The 12,500-nt window shown below is 44.4% G+C and overlaps 2 protein-coding genes across 2 annotated transcripts in view; one reads left to right on the top strand and one right to left on the bottom strand.

Annotated features, from left to right (window-relative positions):
- LOC123510965 overlaps positions 1–12,500 on the bottom strand; it is a 120,849-nt gene that overhangs the window by 68,597 nt on the left and 39,752 nt on the right. The gene's annotated exons all lie outside the window — the stretch shown is intronic.
- LOC123510964 (serine proteinase stubble-like) overlaps positions 8,440–12,500 on the top strand; it is a 54,329-nt gene continuing 50,268 nt past the window's right edge. The window contains exon 1 of the mRNA XM_045266505.1: positions 8,440–8,651. Within this exon, the coding sequence (XP_045122440.1) occupies positions 8,645–8,651 (7 nt within the window). The 5' untranslated portion in view covers positions 8,440–8,644. The remainder of the gene's footprint in view (positions 8,652–12,500) is intronic.

The following is a 12,500-nucleotide window of genomic DNA, read 5'->3' as shown; positions in this document are numbered from 1 at the left end:
TTTCAATGGTGTTTCAACGTTCTAATGACACATCAACAAGATATTTAGAGCATCGACGATAGAAACACCCTCCAGGCCAAGATTACCTACTTTCATAAAGTTTTAATGAAATGACACAGGTTTTAAGGGTGTTTTTATGGCCCTATTGACAGATGAAGAAGATTTCCTCAGTATTAAAAGAATAAACACTAATGAGCACGGGTAATTATCAGAGGGACTTTTAAAGAACAGTAGTTTCGTGGGAGCAAAGCGTTTCAAAATAGCGGTACAGGTAATAAAGGAGCCAGCCACGCCTGACCCCACCGACACCGTAGCGGCTCCAGGGGACGGTCCTACAGGAATAATGGCTTTGTTATTTATCTTTTAGAGAGAGAGAGAGAGAGAGAGAGAGAGAGAGAGAGAGAGAGAGAGAGAGAGAGAGAACGAGCCATAACATTTTTGAGGTAAACACAATTCTCAGTCAGTCTATTAATGTTTCCCCTCAATACTGTCAGGTCATTCCACTTCATAGAAAACCAAATATTGAGACAGTAACTGCGCTATTCTATCACTCCAGTATTACTCCACTCTCCTCTCCACCTCTCCACCACCACTACTTCCCTTCCACCTCCAGTCACCTCTCAATGTAAGCTCTCCTGTTGAGCTCTTGTCCTCATGATGATAATGACATGGAGGAGGAGCAGGAGGAGAAGGAATGAGGAATAGAAATGTGAGAGGGAGTAGTAGTAGTAGTAGTAGTAGTAGTAGTAGTAGTAGTAGTAGTAGTAGTAGTAGTAGTAGTAGTAGTAGTAGTAGTAGTAGTAGTAGTAGTAGTAGTAGTGGTGGTGGTGGTGGTGGTGTGTGTGTGTGTGTGTGTGTGTGTGTGTGTGTGTGTGTGGCAATATCCTGTGAAAGTAAAGCATTGTATTGGACTATAGTGTACATCATTCTATTGGCGTTGATGCATCCTGGTATAGACCGTACATGAAGCTCAATTATGTACTGTTAGACTGTTTGAATGCTCTTTGTCTTAACACCTTCAGTACCACGACGCGTTTCCATATTCATTCTGGTTACTATTTTGGTCATTGTATACAGCTTCAGAAACTTACGTGGGGGATTAGAATAGTGAAGACTGTGGCCATTAATCTTCTGAAGGGGTTAGTATTGAAAAGTAACGCTGTGTCTTTCCTGTGTGTGTGTGTGTGTGTGTGTGTGTGTGTGTGTATAACCTGGTTTGGTGATAGAATTTGCATTCTTCACTTCTGGTATTAGAGGAGAAAGAGAAGGAGGAGGAGGAGGAGGAATACAAAGGAATACAAAGGAAGACAAACAGCAACAAACCCTTAGGTCCTTACTAGGCTGTTTGTGGAGACTATACTGCCAGTGGTAGAGACAGGACAGCAAAGCAGGAGGCTCCTCCCCACCCACCCCTCCCTCCAGCCGAGGCTGGCAGGAAAAAAGGCGAAACCATGTGATATTAAAAAATCACATGGAATTTTAGTAGAGAGTGAAAAGGAAATGTGTAATCTACGTCTGACTACTTGTGTTTGTGGGGGAAAGTGTTAACGCTTGGTAAATGTCATGTTGTGTGTGCATTGTGTACGTGGATGCACAGTGTGTATGTCGAATGGGTGGTGCGGCAGCCTTGCCTGGCGCTTTCTAGGAGGCAGCAGTCAATCAGGCCCCAGCTCCGTTCAATCCACTGAGATAGCATACTTTCCTGTAGGGACGCCGTACGCTGATAACCCCTTGCAACATTGATCCCTGGTACTTAGTTCCCGATGATGATCAATGGTTGACAAGGCCCTCTCCAAACACAGCCCGTCACAGGTCGAGAGTAGTAGTAGTGACCGTTCACTCTGGGCTATCTGTGCGTGTATGCAGTGTAGTGTAGTATGTATGTAAACACAGTGTGGAGTCAAAAAGGTGGTGCGGCAGCCTTGCCTGGCGCTTTCAAGAGAGGCAGCAGTCAATCAGGCCCCAGCTCCGTACAACCACTGTAAAAGTGCACTTCCCTTTAAAGGGCGCCGCACACTGTATGGTTACCCCTGCAGCGGTGACCCTGGTACCTTAAATCCCGATGATGGTCACCTACTGTCAGGGCTCTTGACTATCCACAGCCCTTCACAGATCGAGAGTAAAAGTAGTGACCGTTCACTCCGGGCTATCTGTGTCATGTATGGAGGGTGAGAGTAATTCAAACTAACGGGCAATTTAAACCACGATCAGAGGCCCGGGAGATAAAAGAAAAAGCGCAAATTATTCGGAAATGAATAGCGACAACCGGGGATTAGATTCAAAGTATTTATCGAGGCGAACTTTGAACGTTTCGATAGTACCTGAGTTGACAACATTTGATGGCAGACCATTCCATATATTAACTATGCGATTAAAGAAAAAGTGTTTGGCTTCATTTGTTACAAAACGCTTACCAACAATTTTAAAACCATTGCTTCTGGTGACATTTGACTGGTCGACTGATACGTATTTTTGAATATTCATATTTGCAAACCCATTAAAAATTTTGAAAAGCATGATAAGGTCGCCTCTTACTCTCCGTTTCTCAAGAGAAAATAAATTTAATTCCTTTAGGCGTTCCTCGTAGGATTTGTTCCGCAACCTTGGGATCATTTTTGTTAATCTGCGTTGTATTTTTCTAATTTTTCGATATCTTTTTGTAATACGGTGACCAAAACTGAACATTGTATTCGAGATGTGGACGGACGAGTGAGTTATATAATGTTAATATTATTTTCTCAGACTTGAAAGTGAAAGATCGTCCAATGAAACCAACTAATTTATTCGCAGTTTTGACGACTTCAGTACAGTGTTTGCTAGGCTTGAGGTCTGCTGAAACAATGACACCAAGATCTTTTTCTTTGTCCACACTCGTCATTGGGGTATTATTCATCTTGTATGTCGCCTGAGGATTTTGATTTCCTATGTGTAAAACGTGGCATTTATCTATATTGAATTTCATTTGCCACTTGTTTGACCATTCGATGAGAGTATCTAAATCTCTTTGCAAAAGTTGTCTTTGGCTTTCTGAGTCTACTCTGTTTGCAATTTTGTGTCATCTGCGAATTTTGAGAGCTTACAATTTATTCTTTCATCAATGTCGTTAATATATATAATAAAAAGAATAGGTCCCAGAACTGATCCTTGAGGAACGCCACTGCTTACGTTAATCCAGTCTGAAGATTTACCATTGATCACAACTCGCTGTTTACGATCAGACAACCAATCCTCGATCCACGCTGCAATGTCACCAGTTATACCATGCGCTTTTACTTTGTTGATAAGACGTTTATGTGGCACTTTGTCAAAAGCCTTTTGGAAGTCAAGATATATGATATCGACCGCTCTGGTGTTGTCGTACAAATTATATATATCATGGAAAAAGTCAAGCAAATTTGTTAAACATGACCGCTTGTTTCTAAATCCATGTTGTGATTCGTTTATTATGTTGTTACTTTCTAAGAATGCAACAACTTTATCCTCAAAACTGTCTCCATTAATTTACCTACCACTGAAGTGAGGCTAATTGGTCGATAATTTCTAGTTTGAGACTTGTCACCTTTTTTAAAGATTGGAGTTACGTTTGCGAGTTTCCAGTCATCAGGAACTTTACGAGTGCTTAGTGATTTATTAAAGAGGATAGACAATGGTTTAACAAGTTCGTTCTTTGCCTCTTTTAGTATTCGTGGAGAAATTTTATCGGGACCAGGAGTTTTATTTGTTTTAACTTTATTTATTGCGCTCAAAATTTCATTTTCTTGGATATCGCACGTATTTAAAAAGACATTATTGCTGTGATTTGGTGCAGTTGGTTGATTTTCTGAATAATTTTCTTCAGTGAAGACTGACGCAAAGTAATTGTTTAATTTAATAGCCATTTCAATTTCGTCGTCCGTGTGTTCGCCATTGTCTAGAGCTAGCGGCCCTATTGATGAAGCTATTGCTTTTTTAGTTCTGATATAACTGAAAAACTCTTTAGGATTTGTCTTGCTTCGATTGGCGATATGGAGCTCATATTTTTTCTTACTTTCCCTTATAAGTTTTTTAGCATTGCGTCGCAATTGGTCATGCTCAGTCTTGTCTCTTTCATTTTGAGTTGTTTTGTATTTGTGGTAGGCGCGGAGGAGGAGGAGGAGGAGGAGGAGGAGGAGGAGGAGGAGGAGGAGGAGGAGGAGGAGGAGGAGGAGCAGGAGGAGGGAGGAGGAGTAGCATTAAGGACTGTAGTGAAAGTGAGGGTGAAGATCCGGGTTGTCACGAGGAAAGGGAGGAGGAGGAAGAGGGGGAGGAGGAGGAGGAGGAGGAGGAGGAGGAGGAGGAGGAGGAGGAGGAGAGGATAATAAGCTAAAGGTAAAGGGAGGCAGGACAAAGGGAGGGATTTGTGTCAAAAAATAAGAACCTCTCTCTCTCTCTCTCTCTCTCTCTCTCTCTCTCTTCCTTCTACGGTTTTTCATTCTTTTCCTCCTTTCATCTCCTCCCCATCCTCCTTCTCTCCTTCCCTCCCTTCATATCTCCCTCCCTCCCTCCCTCCCTCCACCACTCCTCCGCCTCTCCCTCTCCCTCCCTCTTCCTCCCACAGGAGATATGAGGACTACTAAACTCTCACTTTCACTCCTACAAGTTCCGTGAGAGAGAGAGAGAGAGAGAGAGAGAGAGAGAGAGAGAGAGAGAGAGAGAGAGAGAGAGAGAGAGAGAGAGAATTTACGAGGGCGATTCTGAAAGTGAATTTTTGTTTTGTTTTATCATAAATTTTGTTTAGCATCAAGTTTAAAGTGCTCTCTCTCTCTCTCTCTCTCTCTCTCTCTCTCTCTCTCTCTCTCTCTGACTTCCAAGTAGTAGTAGTAGTAGTAGTAGTAGTAGTAGTAGTAGTAGTAGTAGTAGTAGTAGTGGTGGTGGTGGTGGTAGTGGTAGTAGTGGCAAAAGCTAGATTAAGAACAAGAACACACACACACACACACACACACACACACACACACACACACACACACACATTCTATGGACCTATTAGCTTCTACAGAAGTAAGCGAGGTCAGGAACAAGTGAGAGGAGGGCGTTGGCACCTGGAGGAGGCACTGACGCGACGAGAGAGAGAGAGAGAGAGAGAGAGAGAGAGAGAGAGAGAGAGAGAGAGAGAGAGAGGGGGGGTTGGGAGGTGTACGTATAAGGACGGGGAAGGTCAGGGTATGTATGAGTAGTGAAGGTAAAAGTAACTCAAGTAGGGATTACCAGGTTGTTGTCTCGCCTACAGCAGGATAAGTAGGTCAGGTGAGTCAACCGGTGGAGGAGGAGGAGGAGGAGGAGGAGGAGGATGAGGAGGAGGAGGAGGATGAGGAGGAGGAGGAGGAGGAAGAGGAGGAGGAGGTATTGAACATCATTACGTAACTTCTCATTGTGAGTTGTAATTGCGTGTGTTTTAGTTTCATCCTTCAGTGACATCAATGGTTCGTCAACGTGAATCGAAGTGCCACCAAAGCAATGTTCCCTCAGCAAGTGCCACAAAGCAATGTTCCCTCAGCAAGTGCCACCAAAGCTATGTTCCCTCAGCAAGTGCCACCAAAGCTATGTTCCCTTATTTCTTAACTGCTAAAGGTAACTCAACTAAATATTTACCCCTTCAGTACCATGGCGCGTTTCCATATTCATTCTGGTGACTATTTGGTGATTTTATACAGCTTCAGAAACTCATGTGGGGGATTAACATAGTGAAGGCTGTGGACATTAATCTTCTAACCTCCATAGACCCTCCCTAATGTCAATAAAAAGGTCTAATCGTACACAATCTCAAGGTTAAAAATGTGTCCCTTTGTTAAAGAGGTTATGAGAGTAATGCTAAATATATCATCATCATCAGCAGCAGCACCACCACCACCACCACCACCACCATGACCCAGACAAGACATACAACACAAGTAACGTTCCGTCCTGTACATTAAGTCAATTTCTACCCCTTGGCGATGTTTGAGTCTCAGTTCAGTAGTAGTGGTGGTGGTGGTGGTGGTGGTGGGAGTGGTGGTGTGTGCTGGTGTCCCCATGCTCCTGGCACCTGGGAGGGTCAGTGGCAACAGACACACACACACACACACACACACAGTTCCTTCCGGTGTTTGACCTACCAACCGATTGCTCGCCTGTCTGTCTTTCTACCTGTCTGTCCGTCAATGTGTGTGTGTGCGTGTGCGTGTGCGTGTGCGTGTGTGTGTGTGTGTGTGTGTGTGTGTGTGTGTGTGTGTGTGTGGCCACGCTTTGAAATAAATAAACAATAAATCAAACAGAACACCCAATCTTAATTTCCTTTCAGCAAATAAAAAAAAAAAAAAAAACACCAAAGAAAACAAAAATAGTAACACAGAAAAAAACACAATTTCCTGTCCAAGTGTTGCAGTAATCCGGTCAGACTTTCTAATTAACACCCCGCCCCCTTCAACCCTTCACTTGTCTACCTGAGCGTGAGGTGTCTTTCCCACGCCGCGATACGCCGTTCATAGGTTCGTATTCAGAAAGCCTTTGGTCTCTCATCATATTCACCAAGGCCACAGAGATGACTAACAGGGTTTCCAAGTGTTTCTCCAGTTAATAATGCAGAAACCTTTTCATTTTCTTCTAGAACCATAGACACATTAAAAAACGCTATTCTCTCTCACTACGACTGTTTTCCAAGGCCACAGAGATAATTAGCGGAGTTTTCAAGAGTGCTTCTCCAGTTGATAGTGTAGAAATCTTATCAGTCTGCCTTTAGAACCACTGAGACACCTTAAAAAACTCGTGTAGATTTGAATAAAGCCTTTTGAAATAATGGGGGTGAAGCACAGAAAAGTTTAATACGAGCCATGGCGTGTTTAGCAGAGGACGACACAATGATGACACACACACACATAAAGCCAGGTAGAGACGTTATCCCGTGTGCTGTGTGCTGTGTGCTGTGGCTGAGGCAGAGGGAGGATGATGGAGGCAGGATAAAGGAGGAAGGCATGCGGGAAGGAGGGAGGCAGGCAGGATCAGGGAGGGAGGCAGGGTAACTGATATGAGGCAGAGTGAGGGAGAAGGAGGCATGCAACGCGAGAGAATGAGGAAGGTAGGATGAGGAAGCATGAATGAAGGTAAGATAGGGTGAAGAGTAGGAAATGAGGCAGGGTGTGGAAGGTAAGGCAGGGTGAGGGAACAAGAGGCAGGATGAGGGTGAGGGAGGGTGTGGAGGGGTGAGGGAAGGTAAGGCGGGGGGGAGAGGGAGTGAGGGAGGCAGGGCGAGGCAGGTCAATGTCTCCTTAGCAATTTTGGACGAGAGTAAAAGTGGCTTCAGCATTTAGGAATTCCCACCACCACCACCACCACCACCACCACCACTACCACCACCACCACCACCACCACCACCACCACTACCACCACCACCACCACCACCACCACCACCACCACCACCACCACCACTCATTACTCTCCCTTCAAAATTCTTCTTCAGCCAATTTTTCTTCCTCTCTCCCTCACGTTACAACAAAGACAGGGAGGGACAAGCCACATACCTCCCTTGCCACCTTCCCTGTCTGTCTGTCTGTCTGTCTGTCTGTCTCGCCTCCGTCAGTGGGAGTTAAAGGTTAAATAGAAACGTGCCACTCAACAATGCTATTTTTTTTCTCTCTTTCTTTTTTTTTATTTCCATCCAGAGTGAGAAAAATGTTCATGTGTTTCTCTATTGTTAATCTTATTCGCATTTTACTGTTCATGCGTTAATGTTAATTGGTGAGGAGGAGGAGGAGGAGGAGGAGGAGGAGAAGTGATCATTCCTTCCTTAACACTTCCTCTCTCTTCTTCATGAGCTAATGCCCGGCTGACTTGTTGCCTCCTCCTCCTGCTCCTTCTCCTCCTCCTCCTCCTCCTCCTCCTCCTGAAGTGAAATGTCCTCTTCCCTTCCTTCCTTTCCTTCTTTTGACACACCTTCCTTCCTCTTCCTCTATCGTATCCATCCCATCCTTCCTGTTTCTCCATGACCTATCTTCCTTTCCTTCCTTCCTTCCTTCCTTCCTTCCTTTTCTCCTTCCTTTATTGTATCCTTCATATCCTTCCTGTTCTCTTTACCATTTCTTTCTCCTACAATACGGTCAGTTTCTCTCTCTCTCTCTCTCTCTCTCTCTCTCTCTCTCTCTCTCTCTCTCTCTCTCTCTCTCTCTCTCTCTCTCTCTCTCTCTCTCTCTCTCTCTCTCTCTCTTTCGCGGTTCCGGCAGGTGAAGTACAGCAGTGGACAGGTGGAGAAGGAGGTGGAAGGCAGTGGAAGAAAGGTGGAGGGGTGAGGGAGTAAGGGAGTAAAGGAGGGAAGGAGATAGTACCCCCTCCACTTTCCCCCTCCTACTCTCTCTCCTCTCTCTCTCTCTCTCTCTCTCTTCCTTACTCATTCTTTTCTTACTCAACCACAGCGGAAAGTAAAAGTGAAGAGAGACGCCTCCTGCTACTCATTTCTCCTCCAACCAGCTCCTCGTTCACACCTCCTCCTCCTCCTCTTCCTCCTCCTCCTCCTCCTCCTCCTCCTAGTCTCACTCATTGGAACAGAGTATTACTGGTATATTGCAAAGTGTGTTGTGAGTGTCTAAGTGTTTCTATGGACAAGTTTTAAGTGTTACCTGTCGCCGTGTCTCACCTGAAGTCACCTGTATCAAGCATCATGGCAGGTATGTAATTAGTTTCTGTGTTACCTGTCCCAATGCTCTTGTCATTAACCCTTTCAGTACCGGGACGCATTTTTAGCTTGAGTTTTGAAAGTGATTAAACAGTTTTATCAACATTAGGAAGGGTCTATGGAGGTATGAAGGTTAATAGCCAAAGTCTTCACTATTTTAATCCCCTCATAAGTTTCTAATACTGTTTAAAATCACAAAATGGTAAACAAAATAAATAAGAAATCGTGTCACTGTACCGAAGCGATTAACGTGTTGTGACTTGTTCCGTGTGTGTGTGTGTGTGTGTGTGTGTGTGTGTGTGTGTGTGTGTGTGTGTGTGTCGGAGTCATAACACATCGTCGAGAGAAAGTGAGAAAGTATGCAGATGAATAAACAAGAGTCCCGAATGTTGTATTAAAGGCACGAACTTGTGTGTGGCTGCGCGTGGGAGTGAGATGTAGGGATATGTGAGAGAGAGAGAGAGAGAGAGAGAGAGAGAGAGAGAGAGAGAGAGAGAGAGAGAGAGAGAGAGAGAGAAAGCAAACAAGGAATTAAAAAAAAAAATACGATGAAAAACTGCGTCGCTCCCACAGTCACGTGTCGATGTTTGCCTTCCTGTTTCACTCCTGGACCTGTATTTTGAAACGCTTCGCTCGCTCACCACGAGTTTTCCACCGCCACAGAGACGCTTAGCCGAGTTCTCAACACTGTTTCTCCCTTCACTGACGCAGAAATCTTGCTAATCTCTCAAGAAAACTGTAGAAACATCATTGAAATCCCGCTTAACTTCAACTAAACATCATTGAAATCCCGCCTAACTTCAACTAAACATCATTGAAATCTCGTCTAACTTCAACTAAACATCATTGAAATTTCGTCTAACTTCAACTAAACATCATTGAAATTCCGCCTAACTTCAACTAAACATCATTGAAATTTAGCGTAACTTCAAATCGAGGCTTTTTAGAATGGAGGAGGTGCGGGACAAAGGTGGTTTAGAATAGTATAGGCCTAAATGTCTTGGATTAACCTTCACTTTCCCTGAGACAATATTGATGTGGCCACTCCGATATTAAACACTAATTCTGAGACGCTTTTTTTTTTACCTTGAGATTTTTGGATGTGATTCAGCGATTTTATTTGCGTTAGGAAGGGTCTATGGAGGTCAGAAGATTAATGGCCACAGTCTTGACTATTTCAATCCCCACATGTGTTTCTGAAGCTGTATAAAAACCGCCAACAAGTAAGCAGGATGGATATGGAAACGCGTCCTGGTGCTAAAGAGATTAAATTAAACCCACGTGGCCAGACAAGTACCCTTCAGGACCACTTAAACCGCTTCACTACAAACTACAAACTGTCTATCGCTGAATAAAAAGATGAGGAAAAAAAGGAAAGTAGGAAAAAAAGGAAATCATTCTCAACAGTACAGTGCGTCAGTGAAAGTTATGCTACGTACCTCCGCCGCCACCACCATCACCACCACCATCACCACAAGGAAAGGTAAGAGCTTGGTAATGTGATGTTAATTAATGCTGTAACGATCTATTATACCAGCCAGCGGTGACGTGACGAGACGGATTCTGCAACCTTATTTCATCCTATCCTTATTTAAAACGCTTATCTCTCTCTCTCTCTCTCTCTCTCTCTCTCTCTCTCTCTCTCTCTCTCTCTCTCTCTCTCTAAAAGCTCCAGAGATCACTACATTGTTCTCAAGAATGTGTCTCCCATTAACAATATAGAAATCTTGGTAATTTCTCACTAGAATCGGAAAAAAAACACTCGTGCAACTTAATCTGCAGTCATTTGAGTTACGCAGAGGTGTTTCAGAATTGCGTCCTCTTTCTCTCCGTCGCTAGTGGTCGTAAAGGATGACTTGTGCTTCTCATTATGATAGTAAAAACAATTCTTCCCTCATTTCGTTCTGTTATTGTCTGGCTTTCGCTCTGTGCTCACCCGCTGGCTTGGAACGAGTGAGCGTTAGCGCTGGAGTAATGCACTGAAGCCAAGTGTCAAATGGCTACACGTTATAGAAGCTCAAGCGTGATGGAGTGTGAGTCACGCTTGATGGAGTTCAGAGTCAAGCTTGGTGCAGTTTTGACTTGAGGTTGGTAGAGTTAGAGTCAAGGTTGGAAAGGTGAGATTCAAGGTTGACAGAGCTTGATCACTTTAAATTCAAACTTGGTGCATGCACAGTTGATATTTCTAAGGCTGACGTTTGTTAAGAGAGGCTCGTAGTAAGAAACGTTTGGCTCTCCCGCGAGGACTGTTTTCGAAGGCCACAGAGACTACTAGCCGGGTTCTCAAGAATGATTCACCGGTTAATAAGTAGAAATTTAGTTATTCCGTCACTAGAACCATAAAAACACACTTAAAAACCAGTTCAACTTCAACTACAAGTTTTTGAATGCAGACAGTCGCTTTTTGAAGTGATTCTGCTGTTAATACTCTCAGAATCTTGTTAATCTGTCACTGGAGCCATAAAAACACCCTTACAAAAACGTGTCACCTCAACCAGTGGCGCCTTTTGAATGTAGTGCAGTACGCAGTGAAGGCGTGGCGTGGCAGACTTTCAGAATACGGAGTAGTCATACGTTCCGTTTGGTCAAATTTGTGAAAGTCCCGCGGCGATGTTTGGCGAGCAGTGTGTGAGGAAAGCTGCCCGTAGCGTGGCGGCTGCTCCCTCCCGCCCGCCGCCCAGCCAGGCCACGCCGCCCCAGTTTCTCTTATCACGGGGCGATGGGCAGAGTGGAGCGTGGAGCGTGGAGCGGCCTTCCTCTCTAAGCCTAGGAAAAGGCAAAAGGCAAAAGGGGAAAGAGGAAGTGCCAAACGTGCCTCCCTAAATGGGTCCAGTGGTAGACAAGAGATACAAAGGTAGGCCGGGCACTGCAGAGTTCATCCACCCAACAGTAACACAGGTGAAAGATCGACAATACTGGCTGAGTCTTGTAGCACTGACGAGGATACAACAGGGACGAGAGAGAGAGAGAGAGAGAGAGAGAGAGAGAGAGAGAGAGAGAGAGAGAGAGAGAGAGAGAGAGAGAGAGAGAGGAAGAAAGCCTATAGTGCCTGTGCCCTTGTTGACTCGGGTGGTTCCTCCTCCTGAACAAGGGCGCCGCCGCCTCCCAAGGCCGCCTATGTAGGGAACAAGGGCGCCGCCTCTCTGGTCTACTTCACGCAAGCATTTTTCTCCATGTTTTTTTTTTCACTCTAAAAGGAATGAAGAAACAAACACGTGTCCGCGCCCGCCCCTCTGGAAGAAAAGATTAGTGAAAACACAAACAAGACTACAAACCTTTTACACACACACACACACACACACACACACACACACACACACACACACACACACACACACAGATACAGAGGCAGTTAACAATATAACGAACCAAACTTTCACTGTTGCAAAACGCCTCCTTTCTGCCTCGCTTTCAGCACTGACTAATTTTCTCCATGCAGTGTACAGAGAACAGGGAACGAAAACAAAAGAAACTGCCACAACATTACAGCACGACAGAGAAACCTTAACACGTCTCCACAGGTTACACATTTTTTCCCCTTAACCCCTTCAGTACTGGAACGCATTTTTTACCTTGAGTTTTGAGTGTGATTTTATTTACATTGGGAAGCGTCTATGGAGGTCAGAAGATTAACGGCCACAGACTTCATTATTTCAATCCCCCACATGAGTTTCTGAAGTTGTACAAAATCACCAAATAGTCACCAGAACTAATATGAAAACACGTCATGCTACAGATTGGCTTAAGGTTTTCAGTTTACCCTTTCTCAACGCTATTTTTGTGTACTTATCTGGCAATACTGCACTTATCATCAAGGTGTAGATCGATTTTCTCCTATATA

This window comes from Portunus trituberculatus, chromosome 30, assembly GCF_017591435.1.
Source record: "Portunus trituberculatus isolate SZX2019 chromosome 30, ASM1759143v1, whole genome shotgun sequence".
In the NCBI taxonomy this organism is placed as follows: Eukaryota; Metazoa; Arthropoda; class Malacostraca; order Decapoda; family Portunidae; genus Portunus; species Portunus trituberculatus.
This window is presented reverse-complemented; position numbering and strand designations above follow the sequence as displayed.